Genomic DNA, 22,854 nt, shown 5'->3' with positions numbered 1-22,854 from the left:
TTTAATTACAATAAAGGCTCAAAGTAACAGCTCTTAGTTCAAGTACAAAGCTCCCTTTGACAAGAGACATTATACATCACAGTGTTCATTTACAAAGAAAGAAAGAGGGTTTTTTTAAAAAAGGTGCTGAGACAGCAGAGAAGGCTGCTGGCTACAAGTTTTTCTCCACAGTTAATAGGCTGAATAAAATACTCCTAAATAATCATGAAATACTGTCTCAAGAAGTGTGCAGTTATTTAGATAGAGCAATGATTTAATGGAACACAGTAGGCAATGCCACCACTTTTCCATGGTGCAACTCGAAAACACACAAAAAGCATGAACAAGATGCTCCATGTACTGAAGGTTGGATGAATGCCTCACAGTACTTCACACTCTGAACTCTTGGCACACAATCATACCCAGAGAGCAACAATTCTGCCTTTCTACAGCACTGTCTTTTAGGACTTCAACATTGAGCCAATGCTACAAAAAAAATTAATGTATTTGTCCAGTTCAGTTTTGAATTTCTCCACGAGTAGACTTCACAAGCTCTTAGGACAAGACAATCCTTCACAGTGATCCCAAGTCCACATTTACAGCATTTTTCTTCTGTTTAGATGGAATTTTGTGTGTTCCAGTTTGTGTCTATCATCCCTTGTCCTAAACCCTAGATCTCCCTTCTTGCACTTCTTGAAAGCACAAGCAACATTTGCTTTCCTGCAGTCTTGGGGAACAGGAAACTTCCAAGGACAGCAATTCCCCACCATCTCTGGGAAGCCTGTTCCAGGGCTTAAACACTCTGTCAGTGAAGAAATTCTTTCTTAATGCCCAATCTAAATCTCCCTGCCACAACTTGAGTCCATTTCCTCTCAACTCACCACTCCTTACTTCAAAGAGCCTGACCTGCACTTGGCTCCAAACTCCTTTCAGGGAGTCACAGGATGACAGGATGTTAGGGGTTGGAAGGGACTTCCAGAGATCACCTAGTCCAACTCCTCCTGAGATCATCTAGTTGTAAAGAGTAACGTCTCCCTTCAGCCTCCTTTTCTCCAGGCTAAACAACCCCAGTTCCCACAGCTGCTCCTCACCAGACTCATTCTCCAGATCCTTCACCAGCTTGATTGCCATTCTTTGGATATGCTCCAGCACTTCAATCCCTCTCTTCCAGTGGAAGGGAGCATTTCCATCTATGTACAGATCTACCTGCTGATAGATAACTGAAAGTAGTTGAGTGCTTACATTAAGTAAAGCAATAGCAAAAATAACAACTGTTACCCTGAATTTTGCTATTTGCATGAACAAAAAGCGTACAGCCTGATGACAGGAAACTGTCTGCATAGCTCCCTGAAATGTTTCTTTGATCCATCTAGAACATAAAAACATTCATTTTTAGTTTGTTCAGTAGTGCTTCAACCTTCTTTTATTTTAGAAGCACGAGTACATCCTTGCAGTCAATGACTGACATAACCTACTGGACACAAACCTTCTAACTACAATACTTCAAACCAACCTACTAGGATCATCTCCCATCTTTCTGGGAATCTGGTAACAGTAGAGTCCAAAGGTGTCAATAGTAAAATTGCAACACATATCAGTGATTACCTAGAAAATATCATGGGTTGGGGTTTTTCTGTGCTAAAATGCTGAGACTCGTTTATTACATAAGTTTTAATAAAAGCATGCTTCCCAAGTAGAAATCTGGGTCATCTCCTGAATATATACGTTCTAAATATAGATAATATTTGAACACTAAATATTGAGAGGAAAAATGCTTTTCTCAGAAGAAAAGAAGTTGCACTGGATGCACCTTTGTACTGATAGCCCTCAGTACTGCAAACATCCTGCTTATCTCAAAACAGAGATTAAAAATTATCTGCTTGAGGCTCTCATTGCCTCTAAAGACTGGATTTAGGAGCTTAACTATAGAAAAAAAATAATTTCCTTTGTAAGTGAATACTGTGACAGCTATGAAGTTTACTGATTTGAATGAAAAGCTTGAATCCAGATTCATTCTGGAGAAAATTCCTAAATTCAAGTATTTCCCATCTCATTGGAAACAGCAGCCCCTTGGAGTTACTCAGAGGAGAATACCATTGAATGCAATACAATCACTGAACACAAACAGCAAACCCAAACAGATGAAGTTTGGGGTTTCCTTCAAAAAAACCAAGTAGAACTATGATTGAAAATTGCTGTCACTGAGGGGGGAAAAAAATAATAATCCTGAAGGAAACAAGGATGATCAAGCAACTAGGGCATCTCTCTTATGACAAAAGACAGACACCTGGGGCTGTTTAGTCTGGAGAAGAGAAGGCTGAGAGAGGACTTTATCAATGTCTACAAATATCTGAAGGGTGGCTGTCAGAAGGATGAACCCAGTCCCTTTTCACTGACACCCAGTGATAGGATGAGGGACAATGGATGCAAACTTGCTCATGGGAAATTCCATTTCAACATAAGAATTTTTTTTTTTTTTTTTTTTTTTACTGTAAGGGTGATGGAGCCGTGGAGCAGGCTGCCTAGAAATGTTCTAGAGTCTCCTTCTCCAGAGATCTTCAAAACCTGCCTGGATGCATTCCTCTGTCACCTGCCCTAAGCAGTCCTGCTTTGCAGGGGGTTGGACTCGATCTACAGAGGTCCCTTCCAACTGCTAGCATTGTATGATTCTATGAAACTGCACGAGGCCAGGTAAATCCTGATGCACTAACAACCAAATCATCAGTCTCAGAACAGAGGCATAACAATCTGGATATTTTTATTATTATATTATCATATCTAGGTTCCACAATAAGAAAAATTTTGGACCCTTTTATTCCTCACATCATTTTTATCAAAACAGTGTTTGCAGTGCATTTCACCTAGACAAGATTCTGTTAAAACTGAACACAACCCCTACCACATGACAATCTAGGAGCATCCTCACACTAGCAGACAGATGAAAAGAATTCTGAAAGGTGCTCTCAGATACACAAACCAATTTTCGGTTAGATCTAGATGTTTTGAGGTGTGGGCAGAAGGGACGAAGACAAAAATCAAAGCAAGTTATCCACATGATCAAAACATCTGTCCTAACCATCTCCCAAAGCAGACAGTCAGACCAAAACCAAGGGAGGATATCTGATTTCAGCAGAATAACCTTTTCGCTTCTGCATTCTGCTTTTTCATTCATGTCTGTTTCCTCTAAAAATCAGTGGTGGGGTTTGGTATCATACAGCTTTGAACTAGCTACGAACACAGGGCATGCAAGATTCAGTAGAATATCTAACACATGAATGCATCAAACATTTCAGAGCTTTATCATTTCAGAACTTACAGGGTGGGGGACAAGAGAATGGGGTCAGACTCTTTTCAATGGTCTCCAGCAACAGGACACAAAGCACAAACTGGAACTCAGGATGTTCCATCTGAACATGAGGAAAGTCTTTGATGTGAGGGTGCTGGAGCCCTGGAGCAGGCTGCCAGAGGGATTGTAGAGTCTCCTTCTCTGAAGAGATTCCAAACCCCCCTGAATATTGTGATTCTGGGAAACCTGCTGTGGGTGACCCTTCTTCAGCACCGGTGTTGGACAAGATGATATCCAGAGGTCCCTTCCAATCCCCAACATTCTGTGATCTATGACAGCTTGAAATGCTCACTCCATAACCAAAGAAAACCTCTTTCAACACAGCTATGGAAATTCCCAAAGTAATTCAGTTTTGGCCTTTCCCCAGGCTAAGGGTACTGATTTAGCCCAGACTTGAAGAAAGAACGCGGACATGACACTTCAGAACATGGTTCAGTGGCCATAGTTGAGTGTTGGGCTTGACGATCTTAGAGGTCTTTTCCAACCTAAACAATGCTCTGATTCTGTGAAAAACAACCAAAATATGTCAGTGATGCCATACCATCAACTGTCACTGAGCTAGCAGGCTTGAAGGGAGAACCCCCAGCTAGCACATAACAATCTCATCAACAATGATTGACCATCACATGCATCATGAAAAACAACAAAACCAAAACCCCACAACCAACCAAATCATCATCTCAGTTGCTCAGTTCATCTTGGCCATTTACTACAAGTGACAGCAGAGGAAAAGTATATTTGTCTCAATTAATGCATATGAAGGAATAAACAGATTGAAAACTTAGGCATTAAAAACCCTCTGTAAGTTATATTTCTGAGTATATCAGTTTAAAGTCCTAATTTATATAAAAATTACACTAGTTTTAACTGTTATAAAAATAATTAAAAAGCAGTAACAAAAAAATAATTCCTCAGTTAACTTATGATTTAAAGTTAATAACTGACAAGTATCATATCAGGTCCAACAAAAATCAGTCAAAAAATTCCACTTCACAATTACTGAAGAGTTAGAATTCAAGAAACAAACATTTCAACTTCTGATAGGACAAGTGCTTTGTTTTCTGCATCTCTTTCAAGAAATGCAAACAGAGATATGATAAAACTTTGCTGTGCTGGGAAAAAGATTTTAGAAGCGAATTTGAAAGTGACGAAAATTAATTCAAGAGAAGAAAATTGTTCATTTCACCATGTGAACTTAGGACAAGGAGCTGTAATCTTGCACAGCATGAACCATGTCAGCCACACTAATAAGATGAATAATTTAATTCCTAATCTGGAGGAATTCATCCCATTGTTTACTTCAAAATAGCCCTTTTCTGCCATTCCTGAAAAGCACCTGAAGGTGTTGAAGATGATCATTAAGGAAAAGGCAACTTTTAATAATTGTCAGACAACAGCAACACACTGAGAAATGTGAAAAGCATTAGTTTTGTGCTTTAATGGCCACTGAACACTTTATTCTAAATTAATCAGGAAACCCTAGGAAATCCAAAATTGGTAAACACCACACTATTAGAGCAAATATAGCCATGTATTACTGCCAGCCCTTACTTCTGGATATTGAAAATTTATTAGGCTATCATAGAGAGAACATTTTCTTTTTGTTATTTTTCAGGGAAATGATTACTTGCCAGCTGTTGTATCTTTATTACAGTCTCCAAGCTACACAATCTGATAGATATGTGCTGATCCAAGATAAACTCATTCAAGCCCAAAGCATGAACTGTGTCATTTTTCATTACCTCCAACCAACCAAAATCAAAATATTTCCTGTTCCAACGTTAGCTATCAGGAAAATCATCCTTTCCTCCAGAAAAATGTAGAAAAGTCTAAAGAAATATTAGCCTTTAAAGTTGGAAATCATCCTTAAATATGAACTCCATGTAGTAAGGCATAAACCTAAAATGTTTTAGTATCCAAGAAAATATATCGGGATGATTTCTGACAATGAGGGTTGGTTCTTTTTATTAACAGTGGTTTTGCCAACTTCCTTCATCTTTCATGATCTCTAAATGCTTCTGTTTGTATATCACACAGAATTCCAGCATGGTGGGGGTTGGAAGTGACCTCTGAAGAGCATTCAGTCCAACTTCCATGGTAAAGCAGGGTCACTAAGAGCAGACTGCACAGGATCATGCCCACATGGGTTTCGAAAGTCTCCAGAGGAGACTCCACAACCTCTCTCGGCAGCTGGCTCTAGTGCTCCAGCACCCTCGCAAGAAAATTTTCCTTCATGTTCAGATGGAACCCCCTGGATACCAGTTTGTGCCCATTCCCCCTTGTCCTGTCAATGAGCACCACTGAAAAGAGTCTGGCTCCACCCTATTGAACCTTTGTCCTTCAGATATTGATCAGCATTGAGAAGACCTCCTCTTAGTCCACTCCTCTCCAGGCAAAATAGTCCCAGGTCTCTCAGCCTTTTATCCTCACAGAGATGCTCCAGCTCCCTCAGCATCTTTATAGCCTCCACTGGATTCTATCCCGTAGTCTTCTCTTGAGCTGGAGAGCCCAGAACTAGACACAGGAGTCCAGACGTGACCTCACCAGGGCAGAGTAGAGGGGAAGAAGGACCTCTTTCCGCTTGCTGGACGCACTCATCTTGATGCACTCCAGAAGAGCATTGCCCTTCTTATCCAAAAGAGCACATTGCTGGCTCATAGTGAATCTGTTGTCCACCACCACAGCCCTTCCCCACAGATGGGATGGGATACCCCTTCAACTCAAAAAGCTTCCACTGACTCAAGATAAGAGGACAATTTGTTTACAGTGGAAACTGTTCATCAGGTTTTTTTCCTTAGTTTGACACAAGCAAGTCCGTTAATGCTTTCTGACAGACTTTCATAACATCCAAAAATGTTTTGAACAATGCAGTTTAGGCCATGATCCAATATTAATGAATGAATAATGTTTCTGAGTACTGAGTTTCAATATTTAATGAGTGCATGTTGAATGTGCCATAGAAGGCTGTGGTTGAAAATCACTGTAGCTGACAAGGGAGTTGAAAAGAAGCAAGAGACATCAGGAAAACAACTCTAAGTTGAATTGAGGACTGAGAAGTGTGAAATGAATATTTCTCCTACTCAGTTTCTTGCAAATTATTATTCATCTGACTGCAAAGTCAAATAAATTATCTAACATTCATCTACCTCTGCAAAATGTAGTTAAGAACTGAGATACGGAAACAAGTTATCCAGATGTCTTTTCCTTCAAAAAAGTTTCAGAAAGACAACACAAAAAAGTTATTCTCAATGAAAGTTACTTTTGACAACTATTTACCTATTAACATGGGATTCTGTCTTCACACAAGGTTTTCGATCCTACAGGTGAAGGGGGATGTTCCTAACATTAATTCCATTTTGGGTCTCTCACTCCAGGACTGACACTGAGGTGCTGGAACATGTCCAAAGAGTTGCTGAAGGGTCTAGAGCACAAGTCTTGTGAAGAGCAGCTGAAGAAGAAAAGAAGCCTGAAGGAAAACCTTCTTCTTCTGTACAACTACCTGAAAGGAGTAGTTGGTCTCTTCTCCCAAGTGAAAACAACAGAAGAAACAGTCTCAAGTTGTGCCAGGGGAGATTTCGTTTGGACATTAGAACAATTTCCTCCCCAAAAGGATTATCAAGCCCTGGAACAGGTTGCTAAGGGCAGTGGTGGAATTCCCATCTCTGGAAAGATTTAAAAGCCATAAAGATGTGGGTCACACAAAAACGTGACTATGTGGATACAAACAGCTCTCCACTTCTTCATGGACAGCAGCACCCACAGTCAAAATTGACAAATTCCCTACAACTGACAAAGAGCTCTCATGATTATTAGGTATGTCAGAGGAGACAAGATATCAGAATGCACCAATTATGCTGGGAATCCCTTTCCCATCAAATGCAAGTAACACAAGTTGTCCTGTATACCAACAGGATGCTAAAGAGAAAGCCCTCCAAATTTATGCCAATGTTCTCCAGACCTAGTGACCTAACTTCCCCACTTACTTCATAAACAAAGTGCAGCCAAGCACTGGACAGGCCACCTGAAATCATCCCAGATGATTTTCCATAGCTATAAAAGCCAGGTAACCTCTGACAGCTCCCAATGAAATTAAAATACATGAGGAGGAAAAGAAGAGAGATGCCAAGTTACACACTCAGGATATGGGTTCTGAAGGGTTTTCTGTCCTATATGTGAGCTAGCAGCATCTCTATAACTTGCAGATTAACGGAATGAAAGCAAATATAAATGTATATTTCATGTGAGGGTTTCTTGGCTTACCTCAAACCGCACACAATCTAGAATGGGATTTTCCTATAATATTTTAGCATATAATTGTTATTTTCTTATGCTTGCAATTCATATTATTAAATTTAATGAGAAATCCACTATTGTACCCAAAAATCATAAAATGGTTTGGGTTGGAAGGGACCTTGCAAGGTCATCTAGTCTAACCCTCCCTGCATCAACCTGAGACATCTTCAACTGGATCAGGTTGCTCAAAGTCCCATCTCTCCGGGCAACCTGGGACAGTCTCACCACCCTCAGTATGACGAATTTCTTCTTTCTACCTAGTCTATCTCCCTCTTTCAGTTTAAAACCATCACCCCTGTCCTGTCACAAGAGGCTCTGCTACAAAGTCTCTCCCCCATCTTTCTTATAGCCCCTCTTTAAATACTGGACAGCCACAAAAAGGTCTCCACAGAGCCTTCCCTTCCCCAGGCTGAACCACCCCAACCTTCTCAACCTGTCCTCATAGCAGAGGGGTTCCAGCCCTCAATCATTTTTGTGGCCTCTTTTAGACCCACCCCATATCCAGTACTTCCTCCTGGTGACCTGCTCCTCCTTAATGCTGCCCATACATAGATGCAATCAGCACTTCATTCACTACAAATATTAGAGAAAGCAGAAGTGACAGCAATTCCAAAATAGATCCCTAAGCAGCAAGCAATTTTCTCACAATGTTAACTCCTCCATCCAATATGTCCCATTTCATGCTTGCCTTTGGTCAGCCCCAAAGTATCTTACAATTCTTAAATTAGTTTGGACATGTCCAGTAGCAATAACACAGAGGGCAAGACATTATGTGCTTTGCTTTACTCCTTTAGGCTGAAATTTGTTACAAAACCCAAAAACCCCATAGAATTTAATGCAAGTTGTCTTGGTTAAGACCTTGTTCCATTTCACCATTTCTCTCCATCCTCAAATACTTCCTAATTTAAATACTTCTCAAATCATAGAATCATTAGGGTTGAAAGGCATCTCAAGGATCACCTAGTGCCAACCCCCCTGCCATGGGCAGGAACACCTCACACTACATCAGGGTGCCCAGAGCCACATCCAGCCTGGCCTTAAAAACGTCCAGGGTTGGGGCTTCCACCACCTCCCTGGACAACCTGTTCCAGTGTCTCACCACCCTCATGTTCTTCCTAACATCCAACCTGAATCTACCCTTTTCTATTTTTTTATCATTCCCCCTAGTCCTATCACTACCTGAGACCCTAAATAGTCCCTCAGTCACCCACAATGAGTCCAAGTAGTAGCAGCCAGTTGATGTTACTGTTTCCAGCTGCCTTCCAGTCTCTGCACTGCATCTGTCAACTGAAAAAAAAAAAAAAAAAAGTCTTTGCTAATGGCCACGTTATTTTCTGTGCCAGCCCTTGAGATCAAAACATCAAAGATGCCAATTTCCAACCCTGTAATTACATACAGCTCTTCAATTTATCAACACTATTTCAGGGACAGATCACACGATCAGAATTGTTTTGGTTGGAAAAGATCTTCAAGAGCATTGAGTCCAACCATAAGACCTGTTCACCAGAGCTTTCACCACCTTCCCAGTGTAGACAGAGCTCAGAGCTCATCCACATGTGTCAATGGGCTAGTCAGCACACACAGAAGAGTGCTAGTGCTCCTCTCCACCACAAAGCAAGAGATAAAGCACAGTGACAGCCACTGAATCAGAAAAAGAAATTTTGACTCTAGAAAATGAGGATCTTCTCAATACTGATGAATAGCTAATGGGCAAGAAACAAGAGCACAATGCTAAACTCTTTTCAGTGGTGCCCACCCACACTGAAATACAGACACTGAATGTTTTCAGTCTAAGGGCTTCTCATCCCCTAGAGAAGATCATAGAATTATTTAAGCTGCAAACGACCTTTAAAATCATCAAGTGCAACCGTTAACCCAACACTATCAAGTCCACTGCTAAACCATGTCCCTCAGCACCACACTTGATGGCTGGGTTGACCTGAGTATCTACTCAGGTTGTGGGGGATTTTAGTGGGGGGTATTGGGGAGAGGGAGGTGGAGTAATAGGAGGATGAAAAGGCTGTTTGAGAGGATTTTGTAATTACACTTGAAAAAGCCACTGTTTTTAAAGTATGTGGATATAGATCAGTATTATATGAAGACCAGACCAACAAATCTCTACCTCTATGCCAGAGGCACGCAGAAAACCAAAGCCAGAATAGTAAAACTGTTTTACATAATTTGTGTATGTATTTAGCTAAGATTTTTTCCCCAATATCTACATAACTCCACTTGAAATTGCTTTCAAACTTAATATCACTCCTCTTGGGATCTGCAAAGGCAGTCATGAAATTATGACAACATTAATTATCTATTAAAATAAAGTGACAGTCGCAATTTTTTTTATTATTACAATTTTTAAGTGTTCCTCCTCTATGTCTACTCATCTGCTACTTTTCAAAATGAAGGAGCTCAGCAGTTTGAAAGCAAAGGTTTGTTTAAAATTGCCAGGGGGGAAGAGTTTCCCTCCTCCCTACTTGAATCTAAAACTATGAAGCAGTATTATTTTCGCTGATGCTCTCTCCAAATAAACTCAACTGGCTTCAAGTCATTTTTCCATCTCTCCTAGAAATAAACTTATCAAGATGAAGCTTGGTGTATGAGTTGTCAAGGCTGAGATGCCAAGTTCTAAAACTGAAATGAAAAACAATCTCTTGAAAATTGGGGGTTATAAAGGTAGGAGTGAATTATAGCACACTGCTTTCTCCCATTTCCACTTCCTGTCACCAAGATTCATCTCTGTATATACTGAGAACTAGACAGTGGTATTAATGGAGTCAGACCAGTAACCGAAAGTTTGGAGAGTAACTCTGCTAATGCCAAATATTGTTTTTTCTTCCCAGAAGAACATAGGGTAATACAAACAGGCTTCTAAGGTAGCCTGGTATTTCCAAACCCTCTACTCCACAAACAGCACAGGTGCAAACTGGGCTGTCTTGTCTAGACTGTGTTTTTCCCAAGAAAGGCTGGACCAGATGATCTTCAAGGTCCCTCTCAACCTCATGTTCTGCAATTCAAACGTTTCTGTTTCCATGTCATTTGGCAGTTAAGAGCATGCATTAAGCTTTCAGGCCTTTAAAAAGGGTAGAATGCAAACCCATCCAGAAGGTGACTGAGGCTTTCCTAATAGAGTTACCTGTTCAAAGAGGCATCAGTACTAGTTTTATAGGTTAACCTCTGCCTGAATACTTAATCTTGGTTTCTTCCATTACCCATAGAAGGACTGTCTTGACCCAGACCGACCCTCCTCATTCCTTTCCCTGTGACAGCACAGTATTATCCCATAGTTCTCTAAACTTCAGTAGTTGGGGAAGAATAAATTCACTTTTACATCTTTTGCTGTGTTTGAGATCAGATGAGGAAAACTTCTGCTATGAGAGCAGGGAAAAACAACAATGAAAGGGCAGATCTAGAAAAGGGGAATAAGAACAACTCAACCTGTAGAAGCAATGCCAAAATTTGCTGCTTAGTGCCAGGTTCCCCAACCCTGAAGCTGAAGTGGCCTTTTTAATGCTCCAAGGTATTAATTTAACTGAATTTATAAATACATAAAAAAGGAAGACATAAATGTGAATATTTGGACACACGAATAGCCCTTATCACTGCCTGGCACTGATTTACACTCCAGAAAACCTTTCTCTACAATCTTACCCAATTACTATTTTAAGTCCTCTCTCTACTAATTATTCATTTTCAGATATGGAAGGAGACTCCTGCACACCTACATGTCACATTCAGAGAGGGGAGGCACCCATCAGATGTCACACTAACTTTCATTCATTCATTTAATTTATGACTTATCTTCCAAAGTCCTGTTTATCACCAAAAAACATCCCCTTTTTGCTCTCCCAAATCAACAGCCAGGGTTCCTTCTGAGACACATAATGGAATACTAGAAAAAGGTTAAGCTTCCCAGTGCTTGTTTGAGACAAGCCAGACTGGATAAAGGTGCATGAACAAAGAGGAAATCATTATCCATAGGTTATATAAACCTGCCATCATTGACAAAGCTTCACTTGAAAAATGACAGAATCCCAAGCATGGTAGACATTGAAAAGGACATCCAGGGCTCATCTAGTATATCTTCCACGCCAAAGCAGGGCCACCCAGAGTAGGTTGCCCAGTATCACATCCACACAGATTTGGAACCTCTGCAGAGAAGGAGACTCCAGATCATCTCCAGACCCGTGCTCCAGTGCCGTTACAGGGAAGTTCTACCTCATGTTCAGACAAAGTTTTCCACGTTCTGGTTTGTGCCCATTGCCCCTTATTCTGTTGCTGGACATCACTGAGAAAAAGTCTGGCCCCATCCTCTTGATCACTTCCCTTTAGATACTGATCACCACTGAGAAGATGCCTGCTGAGGCTGCTCCTCTCCAGGCTGAACAGCCCTAGGTCTCTCAGCCTTTCCTCCTCAGAGATGCTCCAGTCCTCTCAGTATCTTCATAGCCCTTCATTAGAATCTCTCCAGTAGCTCCCCTTTCCCTCAAACTGAGGATCCCAGAACAGGATCCAGGACTCCAGCTGTGGCTTCTCTAGGACAGAGTAGAGGAGGAGAAGAACCTTCCTTGACCTGCTGGCCACACTCTTGTTAATGTACCCCAGAAGACCGTTGTCCTTCTTGGCCACAAGGGCACATAGCTGGCTCATGGTGAGCATGTCCAGCAGCACTCCCAGGTCCTTCTCTGCAGAGCTGCTTTCCAGCAGGCCAACCCCTTAGCTGTAGTGGTGGCAAGGGGTTATTCTTCTCCAGGTGCAAGACTCTGCACTTGCCCTTGATGAACTTCACAAGGTTTCCCGCTCTGCCCAACTCTTCAGCATGTCCAGGTCTCAGTGGCAGCACAGACTGATGGAGTGTCAGCCACTCCTCTCCATTTTGTACCGCCAGCAAACTTTCTGAAGGTCCATTCCAGCCCTCCTTCCAGGTCATTGAAGAAGATATAAAAATAAACCTTTTCACTCCAGAGTGTCTAACTTCACACAAACTAAATGACAGAAGTAATAAAAACACTACTGTGTAAAAGTAGTTTCTCTCAATCGTATTTTCAAACACTCCTTGAATCTTTCTGTGCCATATGTACCTCAGGAAAGCATTTTCAGAGCAAGGATCACCAAAGGCAAGCTCTGAGCTAGGTCTGTGTTACCAGCTCTTGCATTCCTAAACATGACTCTCAGTTGGTTAGTATCTTCAGTTGTTTTTAATGGTATGGTCACCCATGCCAGAAGATATTAAACTCTTACTCTTGATCTATCAGAGCTCAAATTAATTATCATCACTTTTACTGCTTCCAAGTACTTCCAGCTTTCCATCCTACTGTCAGAAGTAGAGAAGATATTTTTGTGACTGTTTTCACACTTAATCTAATCAGTCTTAAGAAATCCCTGTGGCCGAAGACTAGTGCAAGAAAAAGCCAGCCTCCCAATTCAACATAAGTAATTACCTGGGAAAATACAGTAATTTAGATATAAATGTACTTTAAAAAAAAAGTTTTCACCAGATTTAGTGCACTCACTATCAATGTGAATTGAAGCTACATTAATATGCTCTTTATAAATTTACCTTGGTAAAATGCAGAATGAATATTGTAAATAAATCATTTTTTTCCTTATGTTCTCCAGAGCCATGCCAGTAAACTAGAATAAACATGTTATTAAAACCAAAATCAATAGTAAGCTTTAAAATATAGAACAGCACAGAAAGGTCAAGCCCTGCTATTGATTTTAATATAACATTTTTGGTGTGTACTTTCCCAAAGGGTTCTTCTCCAATCTTGTTCTTCATTCTTTTCCACTGTACATTTTCACTGGTGAATTTGTTGTTCTCCTCTGCAAAAGCTGGCTACTCCAAGTTTACTAAGAGCTTGTCATAGATGCAATGTACTGCTGAGACATGACAAAACAAGGTGGGGGGGAAGCACTCAGACACATCAGAGTATCAATTAAACCCTGAAGTGAATTGCAGTTATACAGAGACCCTACTCCAAGCACAGCAACAACAAAAACATAATGAAGCTAATGGCTGCAGTCTAATAACCTACCACTGCGAGCCACCTTCGTGCACCAGTGTCTACATGGCTTTAAAAGCTGATTTAGAGTTGAAAAAGATTCTGTTTTAACAGATGAGGATGTTCAGAAACACAGAGGTTGCAGTAAGTTTTCCAGCTAATGACAAATAAAATGCCATACCATATGGAGCCCAGCTAGCCAAGCAGAACAGACTCCAGCAATTCATTACCAGGGAATGTTTGAAAAATCTATCATCTGCATTACTCAAGAAAAGCATTTTTCATTTGGCTTTCCAGATAAAAGTTAAAGTCCTCAGAGGAGACAAAACAGACAAAAAAGAGCAAAAGCTAAGAGTTATCAAAAGCCATTACAGAACTGCAGAATGGTTTGGGTGGAAGAGATCTTTAAAGGTCATGTCATCCAACCTCCCTGCCATGGGTCAGGGTCATCTTCAACTCCATCAGGTTGCTCAGAGCTCCATATAACTCAGCCTTGAATACTTCCAGTGGTGGGGCATCTGCCACCCCTCTGGGCAGCGTGTCTCACCACCCTGTCATAAAACATTTCTTCCTTGTGTCCAAGCTAAACCTTCTCTCTTTGTCTAAACCCGTGTTCCTTACCCTATCTCTACAGGCCCTGGTAAGAAGTCTCTCCATCTTTCTTATAAACTTATTTTATATTTTAAAAAGCCACAGTAAGGTCTCCCCAGAGCCTTTCCTTCTCCAGGCTGAAAGGTCCCAACTCTCACATCCTGTCCTTATAATGGAGGTGCTCCAGCCCTCTGATCACCTTCATGGTCCTCTTTTGGGCCTGTTCCAACAGTTCAACGTACTTCTGCTGGGAGCACCAGAACTGGACACAGTACTCCAGGTGGCAGTCTTGAGAGCAGAGTAGAAGGGGAGAATCACCTCACTTGTCCTGCTGGTCACACTTTCCTGCAGAGCAGGACATGTTTGGCCTTCTGGGCTGCAAGTGCACACTGCCAGCTCAAGGGAACATCATGCAGAGCATTCTATAAAAACACCTCATCCTACATAGAGTAAATATTTGCCATGTGCCAAATCCTATAAAATTAGAAACTAGGAAACATTGCCAAGAAAATAGACTCAAACCCCACAAATACAATTAGCCTGAGATAAATGGACAAGAGTGAAATTTCCCTGATTTTCAAGGGGACAAAGACAAAGTAAGTAATCCTTCATGAATGCATATTTTCTATGGGAAATCACATCCTTCACCTGCATCTAAGTATGGTCTTCTATCTATTTTAGAGAAGGAATCTCTAAAGTCTGATGAGGTTGAGAGCAGATGAAGTTTTTTCTTTATGCTCCTAAAAGAATAAACTTTTGCTTTCTCAGGGTATCTTTTCTTCTGTGTGCCTTTCATAATGCAAACCTTTATAAACAAAATGTTCCTTGAGCACCTTGTGAGTATCACAGACTTACAAATAAACAGTTTTATATTCCAGAACAAAGTCAGCATCTGTAGTAGATAAACCTCTAATTAGTACAGAAATTAAAGATGGGACAGGTAAAATCACCTAGTTCTTCATGTCTGTTCTCCAGAATCATAATATTAACAGCTTTTACTCATTACCTTCTTGAGAAATTAGGAAAAAAGCTACATAATTTGCTGAGGTTGTCAAGAATAAGCAGAGAAAAGAAAAGAATCGAGTTATCACCACAGATTTAGATTCAGGCACACAGGTCAACAGGGACAGCACAACAGCTCTAGTACCATGTTCTGGCAGACTCAAGGTTCCTGGACATTCAGGACTAAAAGATCATAGCTCTGACATTAATTGCTCACATCTGCTAATGGAATTGCTGAAAATGCTGTTGCAATCCAATAAAAGTCAATTTATCAAAATTAAAAATACTTAAAGATGAAATATTTCCAATGTTCAAAAAAGCTAAGTGAGAAAGAGGTTGGGCTGAGTAAAGGGAGCAACCTTGAATCAGCTTTGGCTCTTGAGCAGACTTTGTGGTCAGTTTAATTTTATTAGGGAACACAAGAGGGAGTTAATACATTGCTTTTTTCAACAACTAATTGGAGAGCACTAGAGTGCCAACAGCAGTCAGACTAAAGACCAATGTACTCATGCAACCTATCTCCAACACTAGTCAGAAGACACATGAGCAAATAAGAGACAAGTGGTCATCCTTCCTTTATGTACAACTCTGCTCATTTCTGAAAGAATAAGCTTGGCTTCCTCCTAAGATGATGGAAAGCAAAAAAAAAAAATTAAAGCTTCTCTACACAGTGACTTCATTCATAAAACAGTTTGGGTTGGAAGGAACCTTACAGATCATCTAGTTCCACTCCCACTGCCATGGACAGGGATACCTCCCACTAGACCAGGTTCCTCAAGGCCCCATCCAACCTACCTTTGAATATTTCCAGGGCTGAGTCTCCAAAACTTCTCTGGGCAGCCTCCCCACATAAGTATATTTCCAGTGGACAATCAGCTGAAAGGTAGCTTTATTAAAGTACTTCCAGGAATGTTTGTCCATTATTTGGACTGCAACAAACAATGAAATGAGGCAGTATCCTGACTCAGGGGAAACTAACATGGGGAAATTCAGCCATAAGTAATGCTCAAATGCCCATCAAGACTAAAAGCCACACATTGTTGTGACTGCAGCTAGTAACCTTAAGCTCAGCTTAAAATAATTCCACAACCTCTGTATGGACTTTCACATTCTGTGACAAGTAAATCCTGTAATTCAGCATCACTTGTGGGGAACTTGAAATTCCCAAGGAGCCTTCTACTTTTCAAACTACTTGGAGACTGGAGCACCTTGCTTATGGGGACAGGTGGTTCTGTTCAGCCTGGAGGAGAGAAATCTCTCAGTGAGACCTTGCAGCAGCCTTCCAGTACCTGAAAGGGGCTACAACAAAGCTGGGGAGGGACTTTTTACAAGCGTTTGTAGTAATAGGACAAGGGTGAACAGACAGAAGCTTGACGAGGGCAGATTTAGACTGGAAATTAGGAAGAAATTATTTACAGTGAGGGTGTTGAGACATAGGAATAGGTTGCCCAGAGAGTTGTGTATGCTCCACCCCATCCCAAAGGTGTTCAAGGCCAGGTTGGATGGGACCTTGAGCAACCTGGTCTAGTGGTATGTGTACCTGCCCATGGCAGGGGAGTCAGAACTAGATGATCTTTGAGGTCACTTCCAATCATTTTGTGATTCTGTGATTCATAGGGCTAGAAATTTAGGAGACCTTCAAACTCTCAAAGAAACAAAGGTTAGTAACCCTATTCAATCACAAAAGGAAGACATGAATGTATGTGAAGAAGCTTAGAGAAATAATATGAAGACTAGTGGACATACCATTCAGAACACACTCTAAACTGGGTCCAAATCACTACTTTTTGTATAATTATCCAGTCTCTTTGATTTACAGAATTGTTTCTGTTGGAAAAGACCTCTAAGATCATAGAGTCCAACCATCAACCGAACACCACCATGGCCATTAAACCACATCCCAAAATGCCATGTCCACATGTTTTTTGAACACCTTCAGGGATGGTGACTCCATCTCCCTAAGCAACCTATTCCAATGCCTGATCACTATTTCAAGAATGAAATTTTCCTAACGTCCTACATAAACCTCTCATGGCACAATTTCAGGCCATTCCTTCTTGTACTATCACCTGATACTAAAGAGAAGAGACCAACTCCCACCTCACTCCAAGCTCCTCTCACCAAGTTGTACAGCACAACTCTTTAAACAACAGCTGTGCATTTCATGTATTTCATGCATGTGAGTGCATCAATAGCATCAAAATACAATTTGAAGAGTCATCCTTTAGCTCTAATCCCAGAAATCACTACAGATCTTAACTTTATGTAATAAGAATAGTCCATCTGTACTATGTGCATGTGAGTAATTATGTAGCAAGTCAAAATTAAAACTTCCTTCCTGAAATGAGTAAAATACATTCTGCAATCAGAGCCAAATGCAGTCATACACTGCACAGAGAAATGAGCTATTAGATCATTGGAATCAGACAAAAGCAGTTGCAAGTTTCAGATATTTAAACATTTAAATGTTGTTTCACTTAGGGGGAAAAAAAATAACGGTTTTGAGAAAGAAAAATGTACATATGCAAAATACACAAAAACAAAAAACCTTTAATTTTCTTTCACCATCAGCGTGTGTCTTAAAAACAAAAGTGGTGGGCTATCAAATGAAATAAGCAATAGATCAGAAGTGCAAGGTCAAATAGCTGGTAATACTAGAATACTAGATAAATTCACTAATGGCAGGCTAATAAACCTAACACATCTCTCCAAAACAAAACACACAGAAAACTGTATGTCCAGGACTTTTGAATTGGTTTTCCTAGCTAAAAGTTGCAAACCTGACATTCAGGGAGCCAGGCCTCATTATCCTCATTTTCCTGACCAAGAGTCTGTTTGGGGTGCTGAGAGAAGCAGCAACCAAAGCTTTTCCTGTGGGTGTTCATTGACACAAGGCATCATCAGGCTTCAGACCAAGTGGCCCTGGACAGCCCCAGTGCATTTGTATGGTGCATCTTTCCACCTATATTGATAAAATCTGCACTACACTGCATTCTGCCTCATGCAACTATTGATATATTCATAAAATAATAGAACAGTGTGTGTTGGAAGAGACCTTAAAGACCATCTAGTTCCAACCCCTCCTGGAATTGGCAGGGAAACTTTCCACTAGACCAGGTTACTCAAGGCCTCATCCAACCTGACCTTGAACACCTCCAGCTATTCAAACCTCCCTAGGCAACCTGTTCCAATGTCCCACCACCTTTACTGTAAAGAATTACTTCCTAATATCCAGTCTAAATCTGCCCTCTGCAAGCTTCAATCCATTCCCCCTCATCCGATCATGACAAGCCCTTATAAAAAGTCCCTTCCTGTCTGTCTTTTAGGCCCTCTTCAGGTACTGGAAGGCCACTATAAGGTCTCCAGGGAATCTTCTCTTCTCCAGGCTGAACAGCCCCAGCTCTCGCAGCCTGTCCCCACAGGAGAGGTGCTCCAGCCCTCTGATCACCTTCGTGGCCTCCTCTGCACCTGCTCCAGCAGCTCGATGTCTTTCTTGTGCTGGGAGCACTAGAACTGGACACAGTACTCGAGCTGGAGTCTCATGAGAGCAGAGTAGAGGGGAAGAATCACCTCAGTTGTCCTGCTGGTCATGCTCCTTTGGATGAGGCCCAGGACATCGTTGGCCTTCTGGGCTGCAAGCGCACACTGCCAGCTCACATCGACACTTTTGTCAACTGACACTAACTACTACATATATAGACACATATGTGTGTATGCATGTATATACACACATATAAGCATATGACTACCATAAACTGATCTGGAGGAGAACAGCTCCACATTTACTACAGCACTTCTTTGAATGTTTTTAAAACACTAACCTCAACCAGCCTATAAAGACTTTAACTAAAAGCTACATAAACTCCTGAGTCTTTTAAAGTTCTTTCATGCAACAAGGAAAGTGTCTTTATGCTCTGGCTAAAAGATAGTTTTAATTCTATATACTGTGTAAAAAGTATAATAAAAAAAAAACCTCTCAGCTTATTACAAATAAGAAAAATTAGAAGAGGATTAACACTGCTAACAAGACCTGGTTATTTGTCTTTTTTTTAATATTATTTTGATATCTTACATTTCAAAAGGAAAATTTCTTCAATCTAATTTTAAGTCAACAAAAAGATTTACAAGATCTTTTGAATGTACAACACCCTCCACACTAATCCTTAGTCAAACAAAGGAAAGCTTCCAGCATTATTCCCTCCTAAGTCAAGTACAGGACAAGCCAATCTGATCCCCACACTTCCCAAATCAATGCACAACTCAGGGAAAATGAATTATGGAATACTTTCAGGCAAAACAAACCTTTCCATATAGGAATCATGTTTTATAGGATCATACAATCATTTAGTTTGGAAAAGACCTTATCATCAAGTCCAATCATTAACCCAACATTACCAAGTCTGCTGCTAAATTATGTCCCTCAGCACCACATCTACACATCTTTTAAATCCTTCCAGGGATGGGGACTCCACCAAAGGCCTTGGGCAGCCTGTTACAGTGCCTTAAAACCCTCTTAGTGAATATTTTTCCCCTTATGTCCAACACAAAAATCCCTGGCACAGCCCTGTGATGAACTCTTGAGCAATCAACATGAAGCTCAAATGCAACACAAGCTTTCCTGTCAAAGCCCAGTTGAACAGAGGAGATTTCACCTGAACATATTGATTTCCTTTATTGCTGATTCAAACAAAAAAGCCTGATTTGTTTTCTGGGGACATTCATAAAGCCCTATTTAATTATATACTCCATCAAACTAACTCAATTAAATAATAATATAATGATGTGTAGGAAACAACTGATATATATGCAAACTGCTTAAGTAGTACTAATTGCATTCTAATTTTTTTAATCTATCATAATGAGCCTTTTCCCCATTCTCAGAATGGAGGACAATGTGTAGGTTAATATTTCTCTTCAGTGTGTCTATTAGCTATGTAGGAAAATCACTACAACTGAAGACGAAAGTCAACTGATTGCAAATTCCATTTCAAATTCGAACTAGAATTTTTTCACTTAGTAGTAACTCTGTAGAGCCACATTGAACACTGAGGAGTACAGTTTTAAAATGCTGCATCCAAAGACTTCTGCTGCAGTCTGTAGGACTCTGCCCAGTCTTTCAAAATAAAACTGCCAATTGTTGTAAGTACAGAATCATTTAGGCTGGAAAGGACCTTTAAGACTGTCAAGTCCAACTGTTAAGCCAGCACTGCCAGGTCACCATTAAACGATGACCAGCATCACATCTACATGGCTTTTAAGTAATTACAGGGGTGGTGACTCCACCATTTTCCTGGCCAGCCTGTTCCAGAGATTGACAAGCCTTTCAGGGTAGAAACTGTTCCTCATCTACCTTCCCGGTACAATTTGAGGCAATTTCCTCTTGTCTATCACTTTTTCCATGGGAGAAGAGACCAACTCCCACATGGCTCCAACCTCCTTTCAAGGAATTACAGAGAGCAAGGTGGTCTCCCCTCAGCCTCCTTTCTTCCACTCTGAACAACTTTTCAGTTCCGTTGAGCCATGCCTATAGCATGTTCGCCAGACCCTTCTCCAACTTCGTCGCCCTTCTCTGGACACACTCCAGCACCTCAAGGTCTTTTTTGGAGTGACGGACCCAAAACTGAATCCATGATTTGAGGTGTGGTCTCACCAATGCCAAGTACAGGGAAACAAAAACTACCCTAATCCTGCTTGCAAGTGTTCCTGAAACAGGCCATGATGTTCTTGGCCTTCTTGGCCACCTTGGCACACACTAGGTCATATTTAGTTAGCTGTCAACCAACATCCTCAAGTCTCTCTCTACTGTGCACCTTTCCAGCCACTCTGCCCCAAACCTGGAACACTCTTGGGCTTGTTGAGATCCACATGCAGGACCCAGCACCAGGCCTTGTTAAATTCCATACAATTGGCCTCAGACCATTGATCCGGCCTGTCCAGGTCCCTCTGTAGTGCCTCCCTATGTTTGAGCAGATCAACACTGCCACCCAACTTGGTATCATCTGCAAATTAACTGAGGATGCCCCTGATCCCCTCATCCAGATCACTGAGAGATCTGACCCTGGTACTGAGCCCTGAGCAACCCCATTTTTGACCAGTCTGCATAATAAAGTAACATTTCAATATACAGGAGTGACATCAAAAGTGTTTTCTACTCAAACTCTTTTAATCCAGTAATTTATCTCGTGAAAGCATACTGCTGCACTAGTAAAGCAGTTAAAATCATACCAGAGAGCGCACAAATACCTAGAAATCAGAAATAACAAGAAATACCATTTTTACTGCTGTTACAATTTACCTTTGATCAAACTGAGGGGCAATAAGTAACCCACCTCTGCACAGCTCTCAAGCTATATGTATCCCTGCGTCACAAAATTATTATCTGGACTCAGAAGAAATCAAAAAAGATTGAGCTTAAAGACTGAAAAAAATCCAAACAAACAAAAAAACCACCAGGCTCATGAGGTCAAAAAGGATTTAGATCAACATTTTCTATGAGCTCTTACAAGGACATTTCAGTCAATTTATTGTTTTAACATGTATTTAGTATCAAAATTTGCTTTATTGCCCAAAGGTCTTATCTTACCTACCACACAAAACATCTTGGGGCACAAAATATAACTGTTTATAGTAAGTGGATAAATAACACCAACAAAAGCATTAAGTACATGTTTGCTTTAAATAGTGTTACTAACAAACCAACCTTCTCTTTTGAGCTTCAGAGTCTCTCCTGGCTCGTTCTAACGCCAACTCTTCAGCTATTCTTTTCTTTAGCTCTTCATCATTAACTACAATTAAAAGAAAATTAAATGAAATGTTAAGGGAACACAACATATTCCTAATTATAGATACAGCTGCATAACAGCACTTCATGTTATTTATATTCTGTTTTCTATAAAGCAGTTGGAGTCCTTCCTTCTGCTATAACCACCTTTCAAATTTCAGCATACAACACAAGTGCCTTTAAAAATTACTCTTATTAAAACAACTTGGAGATTAACTCTTTCTAAAATTAAAAAACATACAGTATGTGTTGAATTAAACAATTGCCTTTATAAAGTACGATCAGGGGAAAGGACTGAGACCTAAATAGTGAAGCCATTAAATGCTGATTTTATTTGTATGGAACCAAGGGAAACATCTTCCTCTGTGATGAATACAATATTTTCAGATGCACATTTTACCCAATAAAGTATTTCCAGTATCCTGCGTACCCATAATTCTAGTTTCTTATTACCAAAAAATGTTCCCTACACTCCTGACAGTTTTGCTTAAACAAGCAGGTATGAAAACATTTTCTTCACTTAGATCATGTCAGATAAATTAATTGAAAGTCTGGTGAAGTAGAGAAAAAACAGGGAAGCAACTTAAAGTGTATGAATAAACTTTTCCACGCAAAGGAAGAAAAAGCATGAAACCCACTAATCCCATGAGCTTGAATAACAGCTCTAAGGCTACCAAAATCCATGCAATTAGGTTTTGAAACACAAAACAGGTCCATTCCCAACTCCCTTTGATATTCCAGGACTCAGTTGTGCATGATACTACACTGATACCATTTAATATTAACTAGCTCTGCATCTACTGGCAGCTGCCTACTTCTGAACAGTCTGACCCACAGAGATCAGAAGTGGTTTGCTA

General features: G+C 40.5%; 1 protein-coding gene across 2 annotated transcripts in view; it reads right to left on the bottom strand.

Annotated features, from left to right (window-relative positions):
• The window catches only part of CHCHD3 (coiled-coil-helix-coiled-coil-helix domain containing 3), a 188,871-nt gene that overhangs the window by 137,669 nt on the left and 28,348 nt on the right, over window positions 1-22,854 (bottom strand). For both annotated transcript variants that reach the window (XM_054399541.1, XM_054399542.1), the window contains exon 3: window positions 21,917-22,001. In XM_054399541.1, the coding sequence (XP_054255516.1) occupies window positions 21,917-22,001 (85 nt within the window). The remainder of the gene's footprint in view (window positions 1-21,916; window positions 22,002-22,854) is intronic.

The sequence above is a fragment of the Indicator indicator genome, chromosome 3 (genome assembly GCF_027791375.1).
Source record: "Indicator indicator isolate 239-I01 chromosome 3, UM_Iind_1.1, whole genome shotgun sequence".
Lineage (NCBI taxonomy): Eukaryota > Metazoa > Chordata > Aves > Piciformes > Indicatoridae > Indicator > Indicator indicator.
This window is presented reverse-complemented; position numbering and strand designations above follow the sequence as displayed.